The 27,208-nt window shown below is 41.2% G+C and overlaps 1 protein-coding gene across 9 annotated transcripts in view; it reads right to left on the bottom strand.

Moving 5' to 3' along the window:
- eogt (EGF domain-specific O-linked N-acetylglucosamine (GlcNAc) transferase) overlaps positions 1–24,475 on the bottom strand; it is a 69,093-nt gene extending 44,618 nt beyond the window's left edge. For 2 of the 9 annotated variants that reach the window (XM_068051549.1, XM_068051551.1), the window contains exons 1-8: positions 24,317–24,393; positions 18,958–19,044; positions 17,409–17,507; positions 16,206–16,428; positions 12,463–12,563; positions 8,395–8,503; positions 8,121–8,243; positions 5,220–5,350 (exon numbers count right to left, since the gene is read on the bottom strand). In XM_068051549.1, coding sequence (XP_067907650.1) covers positions 5,220–5,350; positions 8,121–8,243; positions 8,395–8,503; positions 12,463–12,563; positions 16,206–16,428; positions 17,409–17,507; positions 18,958–18,983 — 812 coding nt within the window. In that variant the 5' untranslated portion in view covers positions 18,984–19,044; positions 24,317–24,393. The other 7 variants (XM_068051550.1, XM_068051552.1, XM_068051555.1 and 4 more) reach the window with 7 other exon arrangements.
- Between the last annotated feature and the right edge of the window lie 2,733 nt (positions 24,476–27,208).

Genomic DNA, 27,208 nt, shown 5'->3' with positions numbered 1-27,208 from the left:
ATATCCAATTCCCTTTTGAAAGTTACTACTGAATCTGTGTCCACCACGTTTTCAGGCATTGCATTCCAGATTATAACAATTTGCTGTGTAAAATTCTCAACTGCCCCATTTAGATCAGTAAAAGAATAAACACACATTCCAGTGAGAATACATAAAAGGCATTATTTTCTGCAAGCACAAAGTCTGTGCATCACTGACATTACTTTCAATTAATTTACTTTTATTATGGTTTCAAACAGGTTACTAATTCAATTATACTTTTAAAACAGCAAAAGTAACTTCTAATATTTCAGAGACCATAAGCATGACCAATGAAGTGGAAAATTTCACAATGGACCTGTGGAAGGACTCTGCTGAAATTGGAATTATGCCACATTCTTCAGACAGAATAAAGCGCTGAAGCCCTGTTTATACTGTAGCTGCTGCTTGAGGCAGATAGCTGCAGAATCAGTTCCACCTGGCTGTGAATCAAATAATCAGCTCCACAGCTACATTTTAAATTCCATGAGAGCACAGGTAGGAAAATCCATGTTCTTAAACATTTACATCAAGATCTCTAAGCTTTTAAAATGCCCCTGATGTCATGTTTATACTACTGCAAGTAAAAGACTGATGTTCAATGATGCAAAAAATGGCAGTTTCACTGTAGTTTTATTCTGTATTTCTCCCACACTGAACCTCAGCTGGAAGTGCTTGATGGGAATATTAGATGCCTGAAATTGAAGGTAATTCCATTCCTCAGCAGTGCTATTTCTCACATTATCACAAAATTCAATAACACATGTAAATTGTAAAGTAATAATTTTCAAAACTTTTCTGTTACTTTAAAAAAAATTCTCATGTTTTTTTTTGTTTGATTTTCACTATCACTTTTTCCAGTCTTGTAACACTTACTCCTTTGCAATTTTTCTTTTCCTCACATATATTTTGTTGCTGTCTCTATCCTTCTCGGGTTTCTCAACTCCCAGCTTCTGTTCTCATCATTACTGTGTATTTATTCATCTTGAAGTAGGTAGAAATTACCAGTTTGAGGTTCTCACTAAAGCCTAAAGTAACAGCGATTCTCCTACATTGTCAATTTAAGTATACATTATAATATTTCTTTACTGTAAAATTGTTGTACAAATAGGTAGGATTTGCAGCACTGAAGTAGTCCTAACCAAAGTCATAAATGGCATTCTCTGTGACTGACTATGGTACATTGTGCCACCTCAACTTCCCTGCAACCTTTGACATGATTGATTATACCATTCTCTTCCAACTGCTCTCCTCCACTTGCCCAGCTCATTTGGACTGCCCTCATTTGGTTCCACTCATACCTACCCAAACATCTCCAGCAATGGATACTTGTCTAGCCATTACACTGGTATTGCTGAAGCCCCCTAAGGGTCTATACTTTACTCCTCCTCCTCATCCAAAGAGATCAGCTTTCACATTTATGCTGATGACACCCAGCTCTAACTCTCGATCATCTCTCTCAACCACCAACACCCCAGCTCCCCATTGCCTCAGTCAAACTGCTCTTCAACATTCCATCTCCTACTAAGGGCAGCACAGTGGCGCAGTGGTTAGCACTGCAGCCTCACAGCTCCAGCGACCCGGGTTCAATTCTGGGTACTGCCTGTGTGGAGTTTGCAAGTTCTCCCTGTGTCTGCGTGGGTTTTCTCCGGGTGTTCCGGTTTCCTCCCACAAGCCAAAAGACTTGCAGGTTGGTAGGTAAATTGGCCATTGTAAATTGACCCTAGTATAGGTAGGTGGTAGGGAAATATAGGGACAGGTGGGGATGTGGTAGGAATATGGGATTAGTGTAGGATTAGTATAAATGGGTGGTTGATGGTCGGCACAGACTCGGTGGGCCGAAGGGCCTGTTTCAGTGCTGTATCTCTAAACTATTTCTTCCAGCTAAACATTGGAAAGACTGAAGCCATCACCTTACTCCTTCAACACAAAATCTGTTCCCTTGCCAATGACTCCATCCCCCTTTCCGGTCAATATCTTAGGTGGAACCAGAATACTTGCAACTTGGGCCGCAGACTGAGCTGCCAACCCATATGCTTTCCATCACCAAGACTGTCTGCTTTTGCCTCTGTAACATCTTCAGTCTCTGCCTTTACCTCTACTCATTTGCTATTGAAACTTTCATCCATGCTTTGGTCACCTTCAGATTTAACCATTCCAATCCTCTCCCTCACTCCACCCTCTGTAAATATTTGTTCATCCAAAATGTCGCCAGCCGCATTCTATTCCGCAGCAAGTCCCACTCGTTCATCCTTACTGACCTACATTGACTCCCAGTCTCCCATACCTCAAATTAAATCCTTCTGTTGAAATTCATTCAGGATATCAACCCTTACCTTTCGTAACCTCCCCCAGCCCAACAGCTTCTTGCCCTCCTCCCTGCCCTCCAAACTCTCCACTTCTTTCACTCTCACCCCTTGTGCATCCCTCCTCTCTTAGCCCCAGAACTGGTGGCCATGTCTTCATCTGCCTAGGCCCCATGATCTGGAATTGCCATCATAAACCATTCTGCCTCTTCATTTCATTCTTCTCCTTTAAGACCCTCCTTAAAACCCATTACTCTGACCAAGCTTTTGGTAAGCCATCCTGATATCTCCCTCTTTGGCCCAGCACTATTTCATTTTGATTGCACATCTGTGAAGCATCTTGGGATTTTCTACGTTTAATTCGCTATATAAATGCAAGTTTTTTTTGCCTCAATTACACAGAACATGTAGCATTAGTAAGTTAAATTTCTGCCACTGTGACAAGCTCTTAATCAAAGCCACAATTGTTAATTCACTGTAATGTACACAATTAAAACCTCACAACAACAAAAGGAATCACTCCAAATCTATTGGTTGAATAATAAAAGTAGATGAAGATACATTTCAATTGCAAGTCATTATGCAGTATCTTGAGAAGTGACAGACACCTGCAATGTTTGCTGCCACTACTTTCTAGTTTATAACCATAGCACCCATGAAGATAAAAAGGGAATAAAACATTATAACTAAAGTCTTCTAGCAATGATGATCATTTATCAAATAAAGAAAAACATCAATATTTCTGTATTACTAATACATTCCCCTATTTTATATTTATCAAAGTTACAAAGTACATCAAGTATGTTGTACTTTTGCTGCTAATACTTAATTATTCATATAGAAATCACAATATCAACTGCTTGCATCATTTCAGTGACATAAGAAATATTGTTTGTTTTACATGTATACAATAATTCTTTGAGTAGATTTATTTTTGTTAAAATGAACGACTGATTATAAATTCAATGAGAAAAGTCAAGGAAATAACTTTTAAAACTTTACAACCTCTGCCGCTTCCCTCCCTTCCACTTGCACACCGAGCCAAACTTTCCCAAAGGCTGCTCCCCCCGGCCCGAGCTCTGAACTCGTATCTTTCTCTAGTTTTGCTCCTATTTCCTCTCATGCCCTCTCCAAGCTCATCTTGCCCATCTTTGCTCACCGACTTTCTGCTGCTCGATCCTATTCCCACCTAACTACTGACCAGCCAATTTCCCTGCCTGGCTCCCATTGTTAGCTGATATTGTTAACAGTTCCCTCTCCTCAGGTACTGCCCCCTCCGCTTTAAATCAGCTGTCATCACCCCCTCCTCAAAGAACACACCCTCAATCCCTCTATCTTTGCAAACGACCACCCCATCGCCAACCTCCCTTCCAAAGTCCTTGAACATGCTGTCGCCTCCCAAATGCTGCCCATCTTTCTCGTAGCTCCACATTTGAACCCCTCCAATCAGGTTTCCACCCCTGCCTCAGTTCTGAAATGGTCCTCATCAAAGCCACAAATGGCATCCTGTGTGACTGTAGTAAACTAACCCTGGCATCAAATCCAAGACATAATAATGGCTGCCTTCATTGCCTACGGCTGAACCAGACCACTCACAACCTTGGTGTCACATTTGACCTCGAGATGAATGTCCAACTACATATCCACTCCATTGCTAAGACCGTCTTCACCACTGTAACTTCACCCAACTGCACCCCTGCCTCAGTTCATCTGTTTCTGAAACCCTCATGTCAGTGTTACCTCTAAACTCAACTATTCCAGCGCTCTATTGGCTGGTCTCCCGTCTCCCACCCTCCCTAAACTTGAGCTCATCCAAAACTCTGCTGCCAATATCCCTAACTCACATCAACTCCTGTTCATCCAACACCCCCCCCCCCCCCCCACCGGAGTTTGCCAACCTACATTGGTGACCTCTTCAGCAACACCTCAGTTTTAAAATTCTCATCCTTGTTTTCAAACCTCCAAATGGCCTCCCCCCCCTTCCTATCTCTGTAACCTCCTCAAGCCCTGCAACCCTCCAAGATCTCTGCGCTCGACCAATTCTGGTCTCTTACGCATTTCCAATTTTAATCCCTACACCTATGGCAGCTATGCCTTCAGCTGCCTAGGCCCTAAACCTCCCTGCCTTTCTAACTCTCTTTCCTCCTTTAAGACGCACTTTTACACCTACCTCCATGACCAATCTGTCCTAATATCTCCTTATGTGATTCAGTGTCGATAGTTTTGTTTGATAACGCTCCTATGAAACACCTTGGGACCTTTTGCTACATTAAAGGTGCTATATAATAAAAAGATACAATAACATCAACATCTAAACATAAATGGTCTTTCTCACCATCCGAAAAGATGTTTTCTCCCCTTCCCTTTAATGGCTCTCCCCATCAAACAGCACCATCCCTAACAGAATATCTTTTTGAAATCAGTCATTCTGAGACATAGGGAAGAGTCATTGGGAGATTTTAAGGATGCACTGAGGTTTCATGTAGCTGAGAGCTGCAATCAGTTTTACATTTGAGGTTCATAAATATCAAATGTAGATAAAGTGCACTCAGTAAAACCAGTAAATCCACTCACCATTATTAAACAGCTAAAAGAAAACATACGAGACAATTAGCAAAGAAAATTGTTATAATGTAATTAGTAATATTCTCTGGGGAAGGACAGTTGAGTAGGTTATCAAACCTTTCATGTTGCCATTTTGAACTTCAGTTAAAGACTAAATTAAGATGTTATAGATGTTATGTGTGGAAAACAGATGGACCTAAATCCACTGTGCTAACCAAAAGATTAAAACCACAAAATGTAGCTTTCCCAAACAACATGAAACATGAATTATCGTTTGTCCACAAGAAGTGTCTAAATGTCATAATACTGAAAAAATGTATACAAACTTACCAGGACTGGAGAGGGCTCTTATGTTCTCCTTCAGCCATCAGCGCCTTTTTGTCCAATTTACAGTGGCCTCCAATTTCACCATCCTGAAGGAAATCTTCCTTGTATCTGTTGAGGCAAGATCTGCACTTTTTCTTTAAAGCATTAAAAGATTATTAATATTGAGGCCTCTACAATATTATCCTATAATTACTACACATAGAACACCAAGGATTTAACTTTTAGTATGCCTTATTTAATTCTTACGAGATCTCAATACTTGATACTCCAAAATAATATTATGTTCTGAAGGGACCCTTACAATTTGAGGCATGATTAAAAAAAAATTCCTTTAGTGGGATGTAAATTCATCACTCAAAGTGGTCGAAGAACCCAGCCAGGCCAGGGACACGGAGGTCTTGCCAAACATTACAGCAGAATCTCGTTGTCATTTTTAAATTTTATTTCCTGCCCATCAGCAGGCCAAATTGACTGGGTGGCCAACTGCCAGGCAGGAAAACCAGCAGCAGGAAGTTGCAACCAGGGTCCCTCAGGGATGGTCCTCAAATCTGGAGGGGAGCAATCACAGAAAGCGATACAGAGAGGCCGCTATTGGCAGAAGGGAGGCCGAAGGCTTCCTTGAGGGGCTGGGAGAGCACACCTGCTCTTCCCAGCCCACAAGAAGTGATATAAAAGGCACTTATCTTCTGGAGCCAGCAGCTCCTCCCTCCATTTCACTGCCAGTTTGTTGAGCCTTAGGAAACCCAAATGAAAGCAGTTTAATTTAATCAGGCTCCCATTGTATTGTGGAATTCTTGTTTAAATTTGTTAATGAAGTGCCCCACCTGTCTAAGATGGGGCATACACAGCAACTACCATAAAATGCTGGCAGGTGCATGTGTTGTCAGGTTGGGGTCGTGTTTTGCACTTTTTAGGGTTTAAAACCATCCCTGCCACCTGGGGTGGGGATGGTGGTTTAATACTGAGGCCTTAGTCTCCAGTACAACTCAGATCTGCTGACTGCTCATCAAAGCTACATTAGAACTGCAGTCTAAAAGATTATCCAGTTCTTTTCAGAAGGATATATATTTTTCTATTTTATTCCCATGTCCATAGCAAGTAGCTATGAAATTGGGATGGGATAGCCAAACTACTATCCCATCCCAATTTCATAGCTACTTGCTTCTGCACAACAATCTCCAGATGTTCAGAAACTGAACTGGATGAGCCACATAAATACCGTGGCTCCAAGAGCAGGTCAGAGGATGGGAATTCTGTGATGAGTAACTCACCTCCTAACTCCCCAATGCCTGTCCACCATCTACAAGGCACAAGTCAGGAGTGTGATGGAATACTCTGCACTTGCCTGAATGGATGCAGCTCCAACAACACTCACTAAGCTCGACACCATCCAGGACAAAACAGCCTGCTTGATTGGCACCTACTCTACCACCTTCAACATTTATCCCCTCCACCACTGACATACAGTAGCAGCAGTGTGTACCATCTACAAGATGTACTGCAACAACTCACCTAGGCTCCTTAGACAGCACCTTCCAAATCCATGACCTCTACCACCTAGAAGGTCAAGGGCAGCAGATGCATGGGAACACCACCACAAGCAAGTTTCCCTCCAAGCCACACATCATCCTGACTAGGAACTATATCACTGTCGTTGGGTCAAGATCCTGGAACTCCCTTCCCAACAACACTGTTGATATATCTACAACCCACGGACAGCAGTGGTACAAGAAAGCAGCTCACCACCACCTTCTCAAGGGCAATTAGAGATGGGCAATAAATGCTGGCCTAGCCAGCAACTCCCACATCCCATGCACAAATAAAAAAAATTCACAAGGTGCTAAGTGAATTCTGAGCCCAATGGTCCCAACTGTGTGGTGTAAAGTATACTTCAGTCAGGGAGATGAAGGCATGCCAGCCTTTAACCTTCACAACAGAAGCCATTAGATTTAATCCAGTGGTTTGAAGCTTCTAAAGCGGTTCACTGGTACAAAGGCCTGGTTGAGGTTAAGGGACCGAAAAAGGATAGGAGATCCCAGATGTGATCCCCAACCTGTGTTAAGTTAACTAATTTCAGTCGAGATGACAGCAGAGAAACTAGAATTGGCCACAGTGTACCTGGACAATTGAAGAGAAAGAAATATTGTCCTGACAGTTACTAGTGACTCCTGTTGGAAATGCACGCATGACAAATTAAGCTTAGCTGAGATGTCCTCCATGACAAAATAGTCTGGTGATACTTACTGTCTGGTGGTATCAGATATAATGGGGAAGCTTCCAGACAGCTGCTATCACCTGTAGAATTTTGTCCCAAAAAAGAGTCAGCATCTTCAGAAGAGGGCAGAAATTTTATTTTAAAGTTTCAGTGGTCTGACTGAGAGCGTCTATATAACATCTACCAGTGCAATATCTACTGGCCTAACAAGTTATTTGCTAATTTTGCTTTCTTTGAAACTTGGTACACCACTGCACATAACACAGATGCATAGATAATAATACAAAAACTGAAAATCAGCAGGTCAGGCAGCATCTCTGGAGAGAGAAACAGAGTTAATGTTTCAGGTCAAAGATCTTGCATCAGTGTGGTTACAACTCTGCCAATATCACAACACACACTAGAGTCTGGAATTTGTTTGCTACTTCGAGACCACCACCTGAGTGGGACGCCATGAAGCTGACAAAGTTCAGGCTGCTTTGGATTCAGTAGATCTACATTGTGTCACTAAAAGGCGTTAATACAGAATGTAAATCCTAGCATAATTGGTCGATCAACTGTTACTCGTTACATTAAAAGGGTGAAATATATTCTGAATAGATATTCACAGAAAAGGCCCAATTTTAACTCTGTGCAAGTGGATCGGGTTTGAGCAAGTTAAAATCTCGCCCAGAGAGTCTGTTATTTACCACAAACGAGACATTTGAAATCAGAGACCTATCGGTGCTTCTTCTTGGGTTTCTCAAATCAATGTAGAGATTTGTAGCTCTGCAATAGCGAGTGTATTTTGAACACACTAAGGATGAATCTCCCTGAAATAAAATACCAGAGGAAAGCAATTAGTCAAACCTGATTAAAATCAAAACTCTGTTTCATAGAAATCAAGTTTGGAAAATAATAGTGAAAAGAAAGACCTGAGGTTAATTTAAAAAAGCAAATCAAAAGTTGTTTTCAAAATCTTACTGGTTTGACTGGTTCACACAGTGTTTTCATCTCATGAAGCATTTCTTTAACATATCCAAAGTCAGCTTGCTTCCAAAATATGTCTTGTGCTGCTTGTATTGTGTTAGCCCTGTTACAAAACATATAAAATAAAACCTTGGAAGGCTAGTTAGCATACAATTCATCCCTTTACCAGACAAGCAGCAAGTTCCCAAAATCCTGAGGTCATTCTTCAGCTGAATGACAATGAAAATGTGTTTTAGGTACATTCCGAACATATATGTGCACCTTTTGCTTAGTTTCCGCTGTTTGGCATCCCAAGAACTCAGGAGAAAGGTGCAGTGTTTGAACACTAACATGTCACACTATTAGAACCAAAATTAACTTGGAGTTCAGTGCACATGAAAGGGAGCATGCAATATACACACATATGCATTTTAACATTCACAACACGGAAACAAATAAATATTTTGTATGTGCCATCTGAGACAGCTTAATCAGTATGTTGGTTGGGACAATTTCTCAGAAAACTATAACATTTTGGTTCCACTAGTTATTTTCTTTAGTTTCTTACAAATTTACAAAAATGTCAGTTAACACTTCATAGAAGCCAGAGAATCAAAGAAGCTTTCAAGACATAGCAGTTTTCAACAAAGAAAGAGTCCATTCTACCCATCATATCTGTGCTGGCTGCTTTCTGCAGTAACTCAAAATTAATCCCACTGTCCTAAAGAACCATTTGCTAGGATCTGTGGATGCAAACTATTTGAACATGGTACTTTTGTCTATAGTAAGAGGGTTGAAACTTTTGGAAATCATACCTTAATGTCTTCCTCAGTGACAGCAAATCTATGCCACATGTGGCAAGTTCTCGCAGCACATGGGAGGCACAACACAAAATAAAATAAAACGTGCAAGAAAATAAATAAGATCAAAGAAAATAAATGAGACAATACAAGAATAATCCCTCCCATAATTTATTAGATTCTTTTCTTTATAACTGTGAATTAGACCTATAACTGGATGGTTACCAACAGTAGTCAGTGAGGCTTTCTGTGTTCTGTGGGCAACAACTCTGTGTATTTGGAGCTGATTTCTATTCATTTTCATTTACTCCAAGTTAAGGGTAGGCAATTCCTTGGAATTATAAAGTGGGAAAAGGGAAGAATGTTGTGAGTGCCATCAGTTTCTTGCGGTATTTGGTGAAGAGCTGGTAAAGGATGGAAAATGTGACAACTAGCAATGGGGCAGGTGAGTGAAAGATGAGGCATGAACCAAATTTACAGCCAGAATGAAATTCAAATAAAGACTGGCAAAGATTTAACTCAGATACCTGGAGCAGAATAAGATTAAAGCTACCAATCACAAGTGGCTTAGTAAACCTGAAGCTAAATGTAATTTAAGAGTATCCACTAGTGCTTCATATATAAAGTTGACAGACTTATAAAAAAGATTCTGGAGCAGGGAGAGTTAGAGCCTAGAAAACAGTTGTCCTGATGTTGGTATGCAATAAGCTGGTAAATCTATATTTTGCTACTTTATGGCATTCAAGCCATCACTGTCCCAGCTCCGCCTCTGCTGTTCCTGGAATTCTGATTATGACATAGGCAACCTTCCCTCCTCTTATTGATTAAAATCAGACGTGAAGTAACTATCTGAATAGAAAGATGCTCAATCACGGAACTGTAGAGATGGAGATACACAGGCTGTGCCATTCCACACTCCTGACTGAGGAGGTGGTTAGCTTGATCTGCACTCCAGAGGGTAGTATTTTCTCCTGAAAGAAAATATTTTAAAATAGAGAATTTTAAGATGAGTAGATAGATTAATCAATTATGGATTGACGATTTCAAAGGACCACACAGTACTCAGGAAGTTATAAAACAGTGTACGAGATATAACATCACAGTGCACTTTGCACATAAACAGTTGCAGGATAATAGTACCATTACAAGATAAATAGCTTGGCACAAGCATTGAGCATAATGGGATAGTTAGAGTACATTGTGAAAGAACCTAATTATGCTAACTAAGCATGATTATAATAAACTAACACAATTAAGGCCCAGGGAGAAAAGAAAATTACTAAGAGAAATGGATGAGTTCAGCCGAACAAGGTAAGGAATATAGTCTTGACAAGTATAGATAAGAATTGGGGCCCTTACTTCCCATGGTTTTGTGCCAAAACCAGTCATATGACATCAACTGTGACAAAGAATATGTTTAAAGAATATGGAACAAAATGCATATCAGGTGAACAACCTCAACTGGTGAGCTCCCAGCCCCCAATGAGTCTCCTGCAGGGTAAGTAGACAGATGTATCATTTGCTTGTGTACTCGTGTGCAGTTCAATAAAATCTCTGTCACGTTGACCTGAGAACTGGGTCTCTTGCATTTAACCAGAGTGCGGATCACGCCAACAATAAAAAACACACCCAAATGGTTGTAAGATTATGGCTCAGTTATTTACTGGGGCGGGGCTTTGGAACAGAGGGAAGCAGTTAATAGTCAGGAACTGTGAGTTTACCTGAAGCTGTGTAGTTTTAACTCCAAGGTGTGTGATTCTTTTCTCCCCCAAGGCCAACACCCACCCCCCCCAACCCGCCCAAAAGCCAGCCTGATTGGCAGGTTTGGCTATCTGACAGACCCGGAAGGCTGCAGCTCAGGAACAGGTAGGTTTAGCGGTGGTGAAAGGGAGAAATCATGGGGAGGGGGATGGATAAAAGGTGGTTGAGGAAGAGTTCGGTAATCACGGAAGGTGGATAGAGCATGAAGGGAGGGGGCAGGGGAGGTGATCATAGGAGAGTGTGTAGACCATAACTGTGGGTTTGGTAATCGTATTGGGGTGGGTAGACATTGGTTAGGGGGCTCGGTAATCACAGGGTGTCAGGTGGCAGATTGTGGTGTGGTCGGGGAAGATGACATCACAGGGGAAGAGAGATGGGGAGGAGAGCTAGGAGGGGTCTCAGAAGGAGATTGTGGAGGTGGGGGTGGAATTAGCTTGTTCTGCCTTGAGGAAAGACTCCTGTTCCTCCAGGCCCACAAGCTGTGCTGTAAAGAAACTTACCTTATGGATCCAGCTCTCCTCACCACCGGCTGACATGAATTAAAAATGGAAACCTTGTTAAATTGGAGATACCCAGGCTCTTTAAAAAGTTTCAACAACCAACCCCACTCCTGAGAGTAGGTTGGTCGCCTGCCCCGGTCCTGTCGCCATTAAAACGGCAAGTGAGCAGGTTTCAGCTGTGTTGACGTCATGTTTAAAATTTTTTAACATTTTTTACTTTTCATCCAACCCAAGTCCACCGGTATTGGGGATGAACATTACCGATTTTAGTTCTATCTCTGAAAATTAAAATCAACAAATATGCCACGACATTTATGTCAATACTAAACATTAAAAAAAAGACTTGGGTTTGGTTACACAATGCAATTAAAGCTCCTTTAACATGAAAATCACTTCAGTTAAAAGTGTGATTTGCTGGGATGCATTTGTAGCATGTCTTGGCAGGTTCTGAGATAGAAAGCAGCAGATTTTATATGAAATTAATCACACATTAATTGTTTATGGAACAATTACAACATTTAGTTATATTTTACAAATCATTTATCTTCAGGCAAAACCTTGAGGTTCCAATTCAGGGTTTATGACAGACAGTGTTTTTTTTTAAAGCTACAATTTACAGTTTCTATAAATACAGGGTTTCTAATTATTAACTTTCATATTTTCTAATACTCATGGCTGAAGTTCTCCATAAAATGTTAACTAAACTCCTGTCCATTAGTGGTTAGTAATCTTTTAGTACAAAAACCTGACTATAAGTTATTGCAAGTGATTATATTGAAGATTTTCCAGTCCAGGACCTTAAAATTAAGCACCAAGATCCTGCTGGAAAACTACAACTTTTTGAAAGCCAGCTGCTGCAGTGGTTGTTAAAATTGTGTTCTAAATTTAACTCCACAGGTAACATCAGTGATGTTTACAGTTATTTCTTTAGTAGACATGTACAAAATATACAGACGTCTTCAATCAAATGAGATGTATCTCCAAATCTATACACTGTGCCCTTCCTTTGATATGGGTCTTACCAGCCTGAAGTAGCAGCAGTGCACATTGGGTAGCTGAATCTGTATTCCGGCTGGCAACAGTTTTCATATCCCCAGCAGGATTGCAGCTTTCTCAAGTGTTTCTACAGCAACAGGAAATGTGCGATTAACTTAAACTTCTCAAAATTTACAGTATCTTATAAATCTTTTCATCCAAATTACTCATTATGCATTCTTTACACTCAGTAAAAAGATCTGATAATGTGTCAACACAATGTGAAAAGAGCAAAATGGTCAAAGCAGCAGTATAATACTGAAAAAGAATATTTATTAAATTATTGCTTTTATTCTTTATCAGACTGCCTTCTTTATTCTGAGTTTTAAGTACTTTTGAATAGTACCATAGTTTAACTAAAATGATCCAAGTAATTAGTCAGATTTATTGTCCAGTAGTGATAGAAATTTATAAATATGTTGGATGTATTTTAAAAGCCGACTCAGAGACAAAATGGCAGCACAGCCCTTTAAATCATCGCAGTGGCGGGCCATGGGTTCACTCCACAATCCCCAACTCATCAAATGACCAATCTCAGCCATAGGTCTGTTGAGAAAACACTAAGCACAGCCTAGGTATTTCTCAACATGGACAGAAAATCAGATGGATAATTATCCCCAGCTACTTTCACAGAACAAATAATGACTGGCTCAATGCAACATTGCTGGAGAGATGAGTGCAGGTTGCCCATTTGCTTAGCTCTTGGCTCCAGGTGGTTTGCAAAATAGCCCCACACTTATAATTTTTTTTAAACCATGCATTTTAGGACTGTTCAACTCTTTTTTTCAATGTACAAATGCCAAAGACCTTAATCAAACAGTATCAAAAAACATTATATTTTCTGATTCTCGAGCAAAAGTTAATCATGCTATCTTATTTTTAAAAGTATATTTTTAAATATACTTTTATACCCAATGTGCACTGTCAAAGCATATGAGGATTCACTTTTACATTGAACACAAAACTGTGACCCCTTTAGGATCTTATAGGGGCCATTATCAACTGGAATATCCTTCTTTCGTAGTTCTAAAATAGATATTATCATTACCAAAATATTCAGTACAATTCAAACAGTCCATTTTCAAATTCGAATCCAAATATCTCGATTGTTCATCAGAAACCCAAAACATTCTGTTTTGGCTACTTGCAGTGAAATTCCTCATTAATTCAAGCATTAGCAAAATAGGCACTTCCTATTTCAGAATTCTAATACAGGAATATTTATTTGAGAATTATCAATGCACAATATCAGGTAAAAAGATTCAATTAAACAGTGCAAATTTAAAAGCTTTCATTGTCTAGAATACTATTAAATCAACAACAATTTGGTTTAGTTGCCTTAATTTTTATTTGTCATTACAATATTTAAGAATATTTCAAAGAACATTTCATCTTACTAATGCAGTATTTAAAAATTATGTACTTCCAAGGTCCAGGAGCCAAAGTCTTGTTTCAGGAGTGCAGATTGCAATCTTGTTTAACTAGTATTTTGAACTGCAAGCCAAATCCTGATAAGAACTGTACTTCAGATATCCTCAATGGCTCAACTGGTTAAAGTAGTGAGTATTGTACAGGCAGATAGTCCTAGGTTTGATCTCTGTTTTGTGCTAAGTTAATTGATCTCTGCTCAGTCAGCAAAATGGGCAATACAGTTGGCCTATGTGTTCTTTTGTTAGGCCAAGCTTCCTATTCCTGATGAGAATACAGTGGCCCCTATAGTGAATATAGGGAAACTAGGTAAAAACAGCAAACTAAGCTGCGATTTCTCTCCTGCATAAGTATCAATACTAACTGTATAGATTCACCCACAAAAAGTGGCTATTTAAACAAGCTTTTATCAGTCAGCAATATAAATATGATGTACACTGCTCTAAAGATCAACAAATTTAATCCTTAATACCTCTATTCCAGTCACTGATTAAAAGGGTTATGAATACAGACAAAGTTTGCTCTGTGAGCAAATATGTTAAAAGTTTATTTCTGAAAATTAATTTCTGTCACACATCAACTGCTTTAATGTTTGTTACATTAATTAGAAAAAGTATTCCTTAAAGGGAAGGCGGCCAAGATTATAATTTTCTATTGCTGAGCAGAGGATTTATTTTTGAGGACAAAACCATTTTTTTAATGATAAACCCTACCTTCCTCCATAACAAACAGTTCCAGTTAAATACCAAAAGTAAAGGTTACAAAGCTAGCTTCAAAGATTTATTGGACCAAAAAATGTTATCAGTGGGCCAATCCATTGAGTTTTGCTCAATTGTCTTTAGGGTCAGGGAGAAATTTTGCAAAGCTTTGGCTCAAGGTACTAGTAAATTGAGTCATGTCTAAGACCGGGTTCAGCTAAAAAGCACTGAATCATGCCAGTGTGGGCAATAATTTTTCATGGGAATCAGTAACCCTCTGGTCCTTTGCCCAAAGAGCCATTCCTCAAACAGGAGCTAGCCCACAGGTTTTCAAACTGGCATTCCCAGTCTACGAGGGAATCAAAAAGATCTGAGAGCTTATTAAATTAGGGCGGCACAGTGGCGCAGTGGTTAGCACCGCAGCCTCACAGCTCCAGGGACCTGGGTTCGATTCTGGGTACTGCCTGTGTGGAGTTTGCAAGTTCTCCCTGTGTCTGCGTGGGTTTTCTCCGGGTGCTCCGGTTTCCTCCCACAAGCCAAAAGACTTGCAGGTTGGTAGGTAAATTGGCCATTATAAATTGTCACTAGTATAGGTAGGTGGTAGGGAAATACAGGAACAAAAACAAGAAATGCTGGATTCACTCAACAGGTCTGGCAGCATCTGTGGAAAGAGAAGCAGAGTTAAAGTTTCGGGTCAGTGACCCTTCTTCGGAACTCCTTCGGAAATACAGGGGCAGGTGGGGATGTTTGGTAGGAAAATGGGATTAGTGTAGGATTAGTATAAATGGTCGGCACAGACTCGGTGGGCCGAAGGGCCTGTTTCAGTGCTGTATCTCTAATCTAATCTAATCTAAATTGTTGTCAGTCATCAGATTTCTGCACTTTCTATATTTGTTGAATGATAAGCACATCATTTCTGCTGTTGTATACCAATAAAAGATATGTTGTGCAATGATTTTCCTTTCAGTAGTAGATGATGTCTTTTGCAATTTAGGACAGGGGCTCACTGGGACAGGATCATCAGGCATTTTTATTTTTTGCTTTTTAACTGCATTTAGCTTTGGAAGAGCAATTTGCATGTGGCACATTCCCACTATTATACAGTTAGGAGCCAGTCTCTGTAGGCACGCTAGAATCCAGAGGCACAGAGAAGGAACACATGGAACCATGAGTGCCTGTATTTACATCACCAAAACCAGCAGCCTTATTTTGATGGTAGCATTATGGATCCATATTTTCATGGGTCTACAATATCACGGCTCCCTGGAATGAGGACTGGTTCACATCATGAAGTGAGATCTGTGCATCTGCAGTTGGCATAACGCTGTGCAAAATTGTATAATTTTTGCAGGGGGTCCTTGGACATGTTTCAACATTTGTAGGAAGTTTTTAAACAGAAAAGTTTGAAAAACACTGACCTCTACAGCAGGTATGACTGGGACAGCCAGTTTGTGAATGAATATGAACAAGAACCCACATTCTAAAAGTTAATATCGTAGATATATTGTTACTTTATGGAGAAACCTTTAATTTTTTTTAAATATCCACTAATTATTCCTTTTCACAAAGTGCTAGAAATATACTTTTGTACACATAAGACCTACCTTAAATGGACAGAGGTGGTCATTTTTGCATCTAGTAGCTATGTGTATGTTATTGTGTAGAAAATAAGGAATATGCTCATCAGGCAATCTGATGTTAGTGTACAAAGGCACTACTTTGACACCATCTGTATTACTTTGATCACTGTCTTCCAGTCCAAAGCCTCCAGCAGGCTGCATTGCAAACTGAAGCAGCATTAACATCATGAGTGAACAGATGGTAGACCTACAAAAGAAAAATTTAAACTTCTAGCAGATTTTCATTAGAGACTTTGCTGCAGACAATAATCCAACTGTTCCTATTTAAATAAGCTAGTGTCCTGAATACCACAAGCAATGCAATTTTCAAGATTACTTAATGTCATAGAATGTATTTTGCTAAAAACATGCTCTTGAACTTCAAAAAAATGTTTTACCTGAACAGTAACACTACAACTTGCTGCTTACTGCTACGGTTTCCTTCTCTGGTAATAAATAGAATCACCTGCTATAAATTACAACTTAACCTTATCCTTAAAATGAGACATGGAAATAATGAAAAGGGAGCACTGGCTCACTCAAATCTATGCTTAATCACCTCGACATAATAATGAATTTAATATTGACATGACTTATACAAGATTTAAATCCTGGAACAATACTAGTGACTGCACATCTGTCTGAAATGTATTATTCCATTATTACCAAACACCCCATCTCCAAGCTTGTTCACTAATGCTGCTTCAGACTAGTGGATACGACCACTATGCTCGTCATGCACTGTCTTTGGCAGGGCTCAGTTAGTAAGTTATTGGTTTCAACTTGATTTCATGCTCTTAACATATGGTGTTCTTAAGACCCACCAAAACTAACTAGACCCTAGGTCAGAGATCAGGTAACCATGGGTAGAAACACTGAAAGCTCCAAGCTGGAAAAGACCACAAATCCATCTAGTCTACATTTCTTGTAGTTGTATCGAATAATGTATTTTTCTTAAGGCACATTCTAATTTTGCCTTGAAGATATCTGACAAAGATGATAACAATGGTGAGTTTTTTTGAACATTTCAGAGCCTAGCCTTATTTTTGTAACTTCATTTGCCATTAACAAACACCAAATAATAAATTTTAAATAAAACACATTTTCTCCCATTTTAAAATCCTTAAAGTATGAAGTGCTGTTCTACTCTTTAAAGCTTCCATAGAAGATAATGTTTTCTCTTCTTACTTGTGTGAGTATCCAAATTCATTTTCAATTATGAGATTTAATTCTTCCCTTTCTATCCATTTATGTTTCTTTTCAGTTTCACTTTCCCATTTTGATAAGCTGAAACAACAAAAGTTATTTCAGTTCACTTTCTGAGCAAAATCAATATCCAGTGTTTAACTACAGAATATTTCATTTTATTAAAGATGTTCCATGTCTTTCTGATTAGTTTTCCTTGTGAAAAAAATGCTGATTTATCCTTAACCATCAAATTTTGACAGCAGCTGATTGACTTCAGTACTTCCAGCATGCCACCAAATTTAATCTTCAAATTTAGTTCTGTAAATAATGATTACATTCCTACGTGCAAAATAAGTGAAATTGAATTTTAAGCACAGATTGTATGAGCGATGGGAAGCACTGCTTTCATGGTCGATGTGGGAACAGACCAACAGCTTTGTTATATTGATTTTTTACTTTCCTTACAAAGACTTCCTTTTGCAGGTTACAATGCAATCTGAATCCCCTTATGATGTTAGGGCCATAATAATTAACTAACCATACAACTTCCTGATAATGACCTGTATATGATCTCAATAAATTTGCAACAGTTGCATTAGAATCATTAATCTGTGATCACAATGTAGCAATATGCAGTGCACTGAAACAAAAAGAAATAAATTCAAGTTAATAAAACCAACAAATACCATGGAGAGTCTACAAACCAGAAAATTAATTTTGGGTTTCAGATGAGTTATAAAATACTCATGCTTTTCTTTCAGGGTTTATTATCTGAATCGGGGGGTTAATAAAAGAAAAACAGCAAAACACACCATTTAAGAAATCATGGTAATGGATGAACACCCATAGAGCAGGGCAGCATCAAAATACGAACATACAAATTAGGAACAGGAGCAGGCCATTCAGCCCCTTGAGCCTGCTCTGCCATTTGATATGATCATGGCTGATCCGGTTGTGGCCTCAACTCCACTTTCCTCTCTGCCCCCCATAAGTCCTGATTCCCTTGACTATCAAGAATATATCTAACGCAGCCTTGAATATATTCAATAACCCAGCCTCGCCTGCTCTCTGAGGAAGCAAATTCCACAGACAAAACTCCCTCAGAGAAAAAAATTCTCATCTCTGTCTTAAATGGGAGACCCCTTATTTTTAAACTGTGTCCCCTAGTTCTAGTCTCGCCCATAAGTGGAAACATCCTTCCAGCATCCATCCTGTCAAGTCCTCCCAGGATCTTAAATGTTTCAATAAGATCTCCTCTCATTCTTCTAAACTCCAATGGGTATAGGCCTAACCTGTTCAACCTTTCCTCATAAGATAACGCCTTCATCCCAGAAATCAGTCAAGTGAACCTTCTCTGGACTGCTTCCAATGAGATTTTATCTTTTACTAAGTAAGGAAGCCAAAACTGTGCTCAGTATTCCAGATGTGGTCTCACTAAGGGCCTGTACAGCTGTTGCAAAATTTCCCTATTTTTATATTCTATTCCCCTTGCAATAAACATCAACATTCCATTTGCCTTCCTAATCACTTGCTGTAACTGCATACTAACTTTTTGTGATCCATGTACCAGGTCATCCAGATTTCTCTGTACCGCAGAGTCTCTCCATTTAAGTAATATTCCGCTTTTCCATTCTTCCTGCCAAAGTGGACAAGTTCACATTTTCCAACATTCTACTCAAGTGTGAAAATAGTAAAGGAGAATTTGAAATAAATCAGGAACTACTGATTAGGTGATGCCAAGTTTGGCTTTTTAAAATCTAAAGATTGCAGGAGAAAGAAAACACAAAAGAGGTTGTTGCAGCTTCAGTACTAGGAAAGAACTTCAGGAGACTGTGTAATGAAATATCGGTATAATAGGCTTAATTAGGTAGAATTTTGATATAATTAACACATTATACCTTTTAGAATTAAAGACTGAATAAATGGTCAGTTGTCAAGACTCACTGAAATTCCCTTTAAGGGCAGAGTTAAAAATCCATGAACATCCCTGTTATAATGGAATGTGTACCAGAAACACCTTTTAAGTTAATTGAGACAGGCTACACATGGTCCGTACTGTTAACGATAATCCTAATTAGCTGATTATGTTAATGATATAGACAGACTGACTTAAGGGGGATGGTACAAGGTACCAAAGAACCATCACAGATGATCAATCACAAAACGGGGGAAGCGGTGGCATAGTGGTATTGTCACTGGACTAGTAACCCAGAGACCCAGGGTATTGCTCTGGGGACATGGGTTCAAATCCCACACAGCAGAAGATGGAATTTGAATTCAATTAATAAATCTGGAATTAAAAAGCTAGTCTAATGATGGCCATGAAACCATTGTCGATCGTTGTTAAAAACCCAATTGGTTCACAAATGCCCTTTAGGGAAGGAAATCTGCTGTCCTTACATGTGACTCCATACCCACAGCAATGTAGTTGACTCTTACATGCTCTCTAAAATGGCCTAGCAAGTCACTCAGTTGTATCTAACCGCTACAAAGTCAATAAAAAGGAATGAAACTGGATGGACCTCTCGGCATCGACCTACACACCGGAAACGACAACAGCAAACCCAGCCCTGTCAACCCTGCAAAGTCCTCCTTACTAACATCTGGGGGCTTGTGCCAAAGTTGGGAGAGCTGTCCCACAGACTAGTCAAGCAACAGCCCGACTTGGTCATATGCACAGATTCATACCTGACAGACAATGTCCCAGACACTGCCATCACCATCCCCGGGTATGTCCTGCCCACCGACAGGACAGACCCACCAGAGGTGGCAGCACAGTGGTATACAGTAGGGAGGGAGTTGCCCTGGGAGTCCTCAACATCGTCTCTGGACCCATAAAGTTTCATGGCATCAGATCAAACATGGACAAGGAAACCCCTCAGCTGATGAGTCAGTACTCCTCCACGTTGAACAGCACTTGGAGGAAGCACTGAGGGTGGCAAGGGCACAGAATGTACTCTGGGTGGGGGACTTCAATGTCCATCACCAAGAGTGGCTCGGTAGCACCGCTACTGACCGAGCTGGTCGAGTCCTAAAGGACATATCTGCTAGACTGGGTATGCGGCAGTTGGTGAGGGAACCAACAGGAGGGAAAAACATACTTGACTTCGTCCTCACCAATCTGTCTGCCACAGATGCATCTGTCCATGCCTGTATTGGTAGGAGTGACCACCATACTGTCCTTGTGGAGACGAAGTCCCGTCTTCACATTGAGAATACCCTCTATCGTGTTGGGTGGCACGACCACCGTGCTAAATGGGATAGATTTCGAACAGATCTAGCAATGCAAAACTGGGCATCCATGAGGCGCTGTGGGCCATCAGCAGCAGAAGTGTACTCAACCACAATCTGTAACCTCATGGCCTGGCATATCCCCCACTCTACCATTACCATCAAGCCAGGAGACCAACCCTGGTTCAATGAAGAGTGCAGGAGGGCATGCCAGGAGCAGCACCAGGCATACCTCAAAATGAGGTGTCAACCTGGTGAAGCTACAACACAGGACTATCTGTGTGCAAAACTGCGTAAGCAGCATGCGATAGACAGAACTAAGCGATCTCATAACCAACGGATTAGATCTAAGCTCTGCAGACCTGCCACATCCAGCCGCGAATGGTGGTGGACAATTAAACAACTAACTGGAGGAGGTGGCTCCACAAATATCCCCATCCTCAATGATGGGGGAGCCCAGCACATCAGTGCGAAAGAGAAGGCTGAAGCATTTGCAACAATCTTCAGCCAGAAGTGCCGAGTTGATGATCCATCTCGGCCTCCTCCTGAAGTCCCCAGCATCACGGATGCCAGGCTTCAGCCAATTCGATTCACTCCGCGTGATATCAAGAAATGACTGAAGGCACTGGATACTGCAAAGGCTATGGGCCCTGACAATATTCCGGCAATAGTACTGAAGACCGGTGCTCCAGAACTTGCTGCACCCCGAGCCAAGCTGTTCCAGTACAGCTACAACACTGGCATTTACCCAGCAATGTGGAAAATTGCCCAGGTATGTCCTGTACATAAAAAGCAGGACAAGTCCAACCCGGCCAATTACCACCCCATCAGCCTACTCTCAATCATCAGTAAAGTGATGGACGGTGACATCAACAGTGCCATCAAGCGGCACTTGCTTCGCAATAACCTGCTCAGTGATGCTCAGTTTGGGTTCTGCCAGGGCCACTCAGCTCCTGACCTCATTACAGCCTTGGTTCAAACATGGACAAAAGAGCTAAACTCAAGAGGTGAGATCAGAGTGACTGCTCTTGACATCAAGGCAGCATTTGACTGAGTATGGCATCAAGGAGCCCTCGCAAAACTGAGGCCAATGGGAATCAGGGGGAAAACCCTCCGCTGGCTGGAGTCATACCTAGCGCAAAGGAAGGTGGCTGCGGTTGTTGGAGGTCAATCATCTGAGCTCCAGGACATCACCGCAGGAGTTCCTCAGGGTAGTGTCCTAGGCCCAACCATCTTCAGCTATGACCTTCCTTCAGTCATAAGGTCAGAAGTGGGGATGTTCGCTGATGATCGCACAATGTTCAGCAGCATTCGTGACTCCTCAGATATTGAAGCAGTCCGTGTAGAAATGCAGCAAGACCTGGACAATATCCAGGCTTGGGCTGATAAGTGGCAAGTAACATACGTGCCACACAAGTGCCAGGCAATGACCATCTCCAACAAGAGAGAATCTAACCATCTCCCCTTGACATTCAATGGCATTACCATCGCTGAATCACCCACTATCAACATCCTAGAGGCTACCATTGACCAGAAACTGAACTGCCGTAGCTATATAAATATCGTAGCTACAAGAGCAGGTCATAGGCTAGGAATCCTGCGGCGAGTAACTCACCTCCTGACTCCCCAAAGCCTGTCCACCATCTACAAGGCACAAGTCAGGAGTGTGATGGAATACTCTCCACTTGCCTGGATGGGTGCAGCTCCAACAACACTCAAGAAGCTCAACACCATTCAGGACAAAGCAGCCCGCTTGATTGGCACCCCATCTACAAACATTCACTCCCTCCACCACCGACGCACAGTGCCAGCAGTGTGTACCATCTACAAGATGCACTGCAGCAATGCACCAAGGCTCCTTGGACAGCAACTTCCAAACCCGTGACCTCTACCAACTAGAAGGACAAGGGCAGCAAATGCATGGGAACACCACCACCTGCAAGATCCACTCTAAGTCTCACACCATCCTGACTTGGAACTATATTGCCATTCTTTCACTGTCACTGGGTCAAAATCCTGGAACTCCCTTCCTAACAGCACTGTGGGTATACCTACCCCACATGGACTGCAGCGGTTCAATAAAGCAGCTCACCACCACCTTCTCAAGGGCAATTAGGGATGGGCAATAAATGCTGGACTGGCCAGCGACGCCCACATCCCAAGTTGCTAATGATATTACCATATATGGATAACAAAAGCAGGAAAAACACGCACAGAAAGGTAACATCTACATTCCAAAAGATGAGTTAATAGATTAGAAACAGTATAAACGTGAGAGTTTTGAATCGAAAAATGAGAGGTATTGAAATTCCTCATCAATGCTTCTCAACCTATGGTAAGAACGGCTGAATGCATGACAAGAGAATTCTGCTCTTAACCAAGAGTGTTTTGTCTTGTTAAGCAGGAGGCTTACTCGGGGAATTTAAGCTAACAGTTTACTTTGAATTTTGATGGATATTCTGAGATATTTTGCTGTAACATTGTCAAGGTTGAACTTTTGGATTCTGTTTTAGAAATAAGGTTATGTTTTACATTTCTTAGTAATCTTTGATAGCGTAGTATACTTATCCACTTAAAAGTGCATTGCATGTTAAATATATAGAAGTTAATAAATCGTCCCAGGTAGCATTCTGTATACAACTACAAGAACACCTTCTCTGTGTCTCTTTTAAGTGGAGAGATACGTATTTAACAGAGTTTCTCAGACCCTTATAATATCTGGCATATCTATGACTTAGTCTTTTTAAAAATAATTATGGCTATCTGAAAGATGGTAATATTCTCTTTTAGTTTTCTTTCTTTGAGGGAAAACTAGTTCAATTCTTTGGACCCAAGTAAGTGTCTATAAGAGTTTGTCTGGTTTGAATTTAATTAAAGGAGATTCATAGGGATGTACTGATTTGGTTTAGTCTCTATAAGGGGTTTAAGTCGTAAATCACTACAACTTCACGTTCAATTCTTGATTTCAACACTGGAGGGATGTAGGAAAGATAGAATGCATATATTACAGTGTATTTGGAGCTTGAAATAAACAAGAGGCTAAAGTTGTTTGAAAGAATGGCAATAACTGACATCAGTTTACTCTGCCATTTCGTGATAGAGGCCTGTATGTAGGATAGTGATCAGAAAAAGGAACCCTTGTCAATTTCCATTTTCCTAACCCAGAAATGCTGAAGCCTCGGCTAATTCAGCACTGACCAGTGATAGAGCTTTTGAGACCTTCCTATTCTGCATTCTTCAACTAATCACTAGATCAAAAGACTTCAAGCCTTTCCACTCTTTGGGCTGTTGAGGTGCACGCCACAGAACCTGGTTGATTACATACAAATTGTAAGTAAATATTAATGTGCATTTACCTCAAACTGTAGATTAACAAAATATGATATTCTAATTCTGGATTTATCCACCCATTAAGCAATCGCACTAAGCACAACTCCTTCCCTCACCCACCACCACCAACGTTCAAACAGGGCAAACGAACAAACGCAAATCGATACCCGGTTGCCCGAGCTTCTTTTGCAGATATACGAAGATTTGCGGGCTGAAGTTTGGATACCCTCAGCTGCGTTGCTAATGGTTACATCTCGCCTCTTCTAATGTAGTGGCCCTGCTGCTCACTAAAAGCTTTCTATGTCACTGACTGTATCAACGTGACTTCAAGAATAATGTTGCTGTACTTGCTGATCCCGGCCCTCGGATAAATGCCAGGCAGTAGATGATACAATGAGAAGCCGTGCAGCTACAATGTATCCATCGGCAGTGTTCTATACCTGGGCCGGCGTTCTGCAGGCAAGCCAGCCAAGCGCGGCGCCATCACAGGTGCAACATCACAAAGTTCCCCGGACACCACACAGACCAGAAGAGGTTCCTCCCTGACCAAAAATGTAACTTCTTTAAGTGGGAAAACAATAAAAACGGTTTTATCCTCAACGTCAAGAACTGACTGCCAGAAAATAGACAATATGTGTCCTAAACCGATTAAGGTCAGACCGCGGATATCGCCGTTTTTCTTTCTCTTTTCCTCGTAAGATCATGCCTAGATCATTTTGTTGCAATCTTATTGAAAGGGGTTTTGCTGTAAAACTTTAGAAAACTATGTAGCGGGCTGTACTATCAATTATTGTCACTTTTACAAGCATAGGGAATCATAGAATTTTACAGCACAGAAGGAGGCCATTCGGGCCGTCTTGCCCGTGTCTTTCTGAAAGAGCTGGCCAATTTAGCCCCTCCAAGTTTTTCCCCATAATTCGGTAAATTCTTGAAATACATAGCCAATTGCCTTTTGAAACTTTCTATGGACTCTGATTCAACCACTCTTTCAGGTAGTGCAGCTTCCCGCAACAACTGTGTGTGATTTAGAAAATTAATTTCCCCTCTACTTTTGCAATTAGTTTAAATATATGATATCTGATTACAAGCGAGAATAATTTTCTCCCAACTTGCTCCATCAAAATCCCTCATCAATTAGATCTCCCCTTAACCTTCTCTGCTCTAAGGAAAAGGGTAGGGGGAGGTGAGAGTAACTGCCATTGACATCAAGACAGCACTTGACTGAGTGTGGCATCAAGGAGCCCTGGCAAAATTGAAGTCAATGGGAATCAGGGGGGAAACTCTCCACTGGTTGGAGTCACACCTAGCACAAAGGAAGGTGGTTGTGGTTGTTGGAGGCCAATCATCTCAGTCCCAGGACATCCCTGCAGGAGTTCCTCAGGGTAGTGTCCTAGGCCCAACCATCTTCAGCTGCTTCATCAATGACTTTCCCTCCATCATAAGGTCAGAGGTGGGTATATTTGCTGATGATTGCACATCAGTACCATTTACAACTTCTCAGATACTGAAGCAGTCCATGTCATATGCAGCAAGACCTGGACAACAGGCTTGGGGTGATAAGTGGCAATTAACATTTGCGCCACAAAAGTGTCTCTTGTTGGTGATGGTCATTGTCTGGCAATCTAACCATCTCCCCTTGTTGTTCAATGACATTACAATCACTGAATCTATCAACATACTAGGGGTTACCATTGATCAGAAACTGAACTGAACCAGCCACATAAATACTATGGCTACAAGAGCAGGTCAAAGACTGGCAATTCTGAGGTGAATAACCCACCTCCCGACCACCACCACCCCCCCACCCCCCGACCACCATTGCCTGTTCACCATCTACAAGACACAAGTCAGGAGTGTGATGGAATACTCTCAACTTGCCTGGATGAGTGTGGTTCCATCAACCCTCCAGAAGCTCGACATCATTCAGGACAAAGCAGTCCACTTGATCGGCACCCCATACACCAACTTAAACATTCGCTTTCTCCACCATTGTTGTACAGTGGCAGCAATGTGTATCATCTACAAGATGCACTGCAGCAACTCATCAAGGCTCCTTCGACAGCACCTTTGAAACCAATGTCAACTACCACCTAGAAGGGCCAGAGTAGCAGATGTATGGAAACACCACCACCTGCAAGTTCCCCTTCCAGCAGACGAACTAGGAGCAGGAGTAGGCTATTTGGCCCCTTGAGCGTGTGGAAAGAGATGCAGTGGTTTTTGTCAAGGTTCATCCCAAGCAGCTCTGTAACACAGGAGTCTGTGCTCTACGGGCTGTTCCCAGGGACGCACACCGAGACAAACATCAACTGCTGCTGGAGGACTATCAATTCGGTGAAAGACGCCCTTTGGTCTACCCGAAACTTGCTGGTCTTCCAGCGCAAAGAGTTGTCCACCACCGAATGTTGCAGACTGGCACATTCCAAGGTCCAGGACTACGTGCTGAGGGACGCACTAAAGCTTGGGGCAGCCGCAGCAAAGGCTCAATGGGGAAAGACCACAGTGTAAGGTTCCCCCACCAAGCTGGACTGAGGGGCTGGAACCATCGGAAGCCCCTCGAACTGTATCGTTAATATTCTCAATTGCTGTAAATGTAAAACTGTAATTGACATGACAATTGTGAAACGGAAGGGTTGGGAAGAAACTCATGACATTATTGAAAGAAACAGATCTCTTTTGCAATGTTTGTATTTTTTCGTGCTGTTTGGAAACTGTTTGGCAATGTAATTTTTACAGATTTTTATGAATAAAGTATATTTTGGAAAAAAAAAAAAAAATTTGGCCCCTTGAGCCTGCTCCGCCATTCTATAAGATCATGGCTGATCTGTTTGTGGAGACAACTCCACTTTCCTGCCTACCCCTGATACCCTTTGACTCCCTTGTTTGTCAAAAATCTGTCTACCTCTGCCTTAAAAACATTTAATGACCCTGCCTTCACCACTCTCCAGGGAAGAGAGTCCCACAGCCTCACGACCCTCTGAGAAATAAATCTCTCCTCATTTCTGTCTTAAATGGGAGACCCCTTGTTTTTAAACTGTGACCCCAAGTTTTAGTCTCCCACAAGGGGATATATCCTTTCAACATCCACCCTGTAAAGTCCCCTCAGGATTTTATATGTTTCAATCAGATCACCTCTCATCCTTCTAAACTTCAATGAATACAGACTGTCCAACCTTTCCTCAAAAGAAACCCTTGATCCCAGGAATCAGTCAAGTGAACCTTCTCTGAACTTCTTCCAATGC

Source organism: Heterodontus francisci, chromosome 19 (assembly GCF_036365525.1).
Source record: "Heterodontus francisci isolate sHetFra1 chromosome 19, sHetFra1.hap1, whole genome shotgun sequence".
Lineage (NCBI taxonomy): Eukaryota > Metazoa > Chordata > Chondrichthyes > Heterodontiformes > Heterodontidae > Heterodontus > Heterodontus francisci.
The sequence above is the reverse complement of the archived record's forward strand: the minus strand, read 5'-3'. Positions and strand labels throughout refer to the sequence as shown.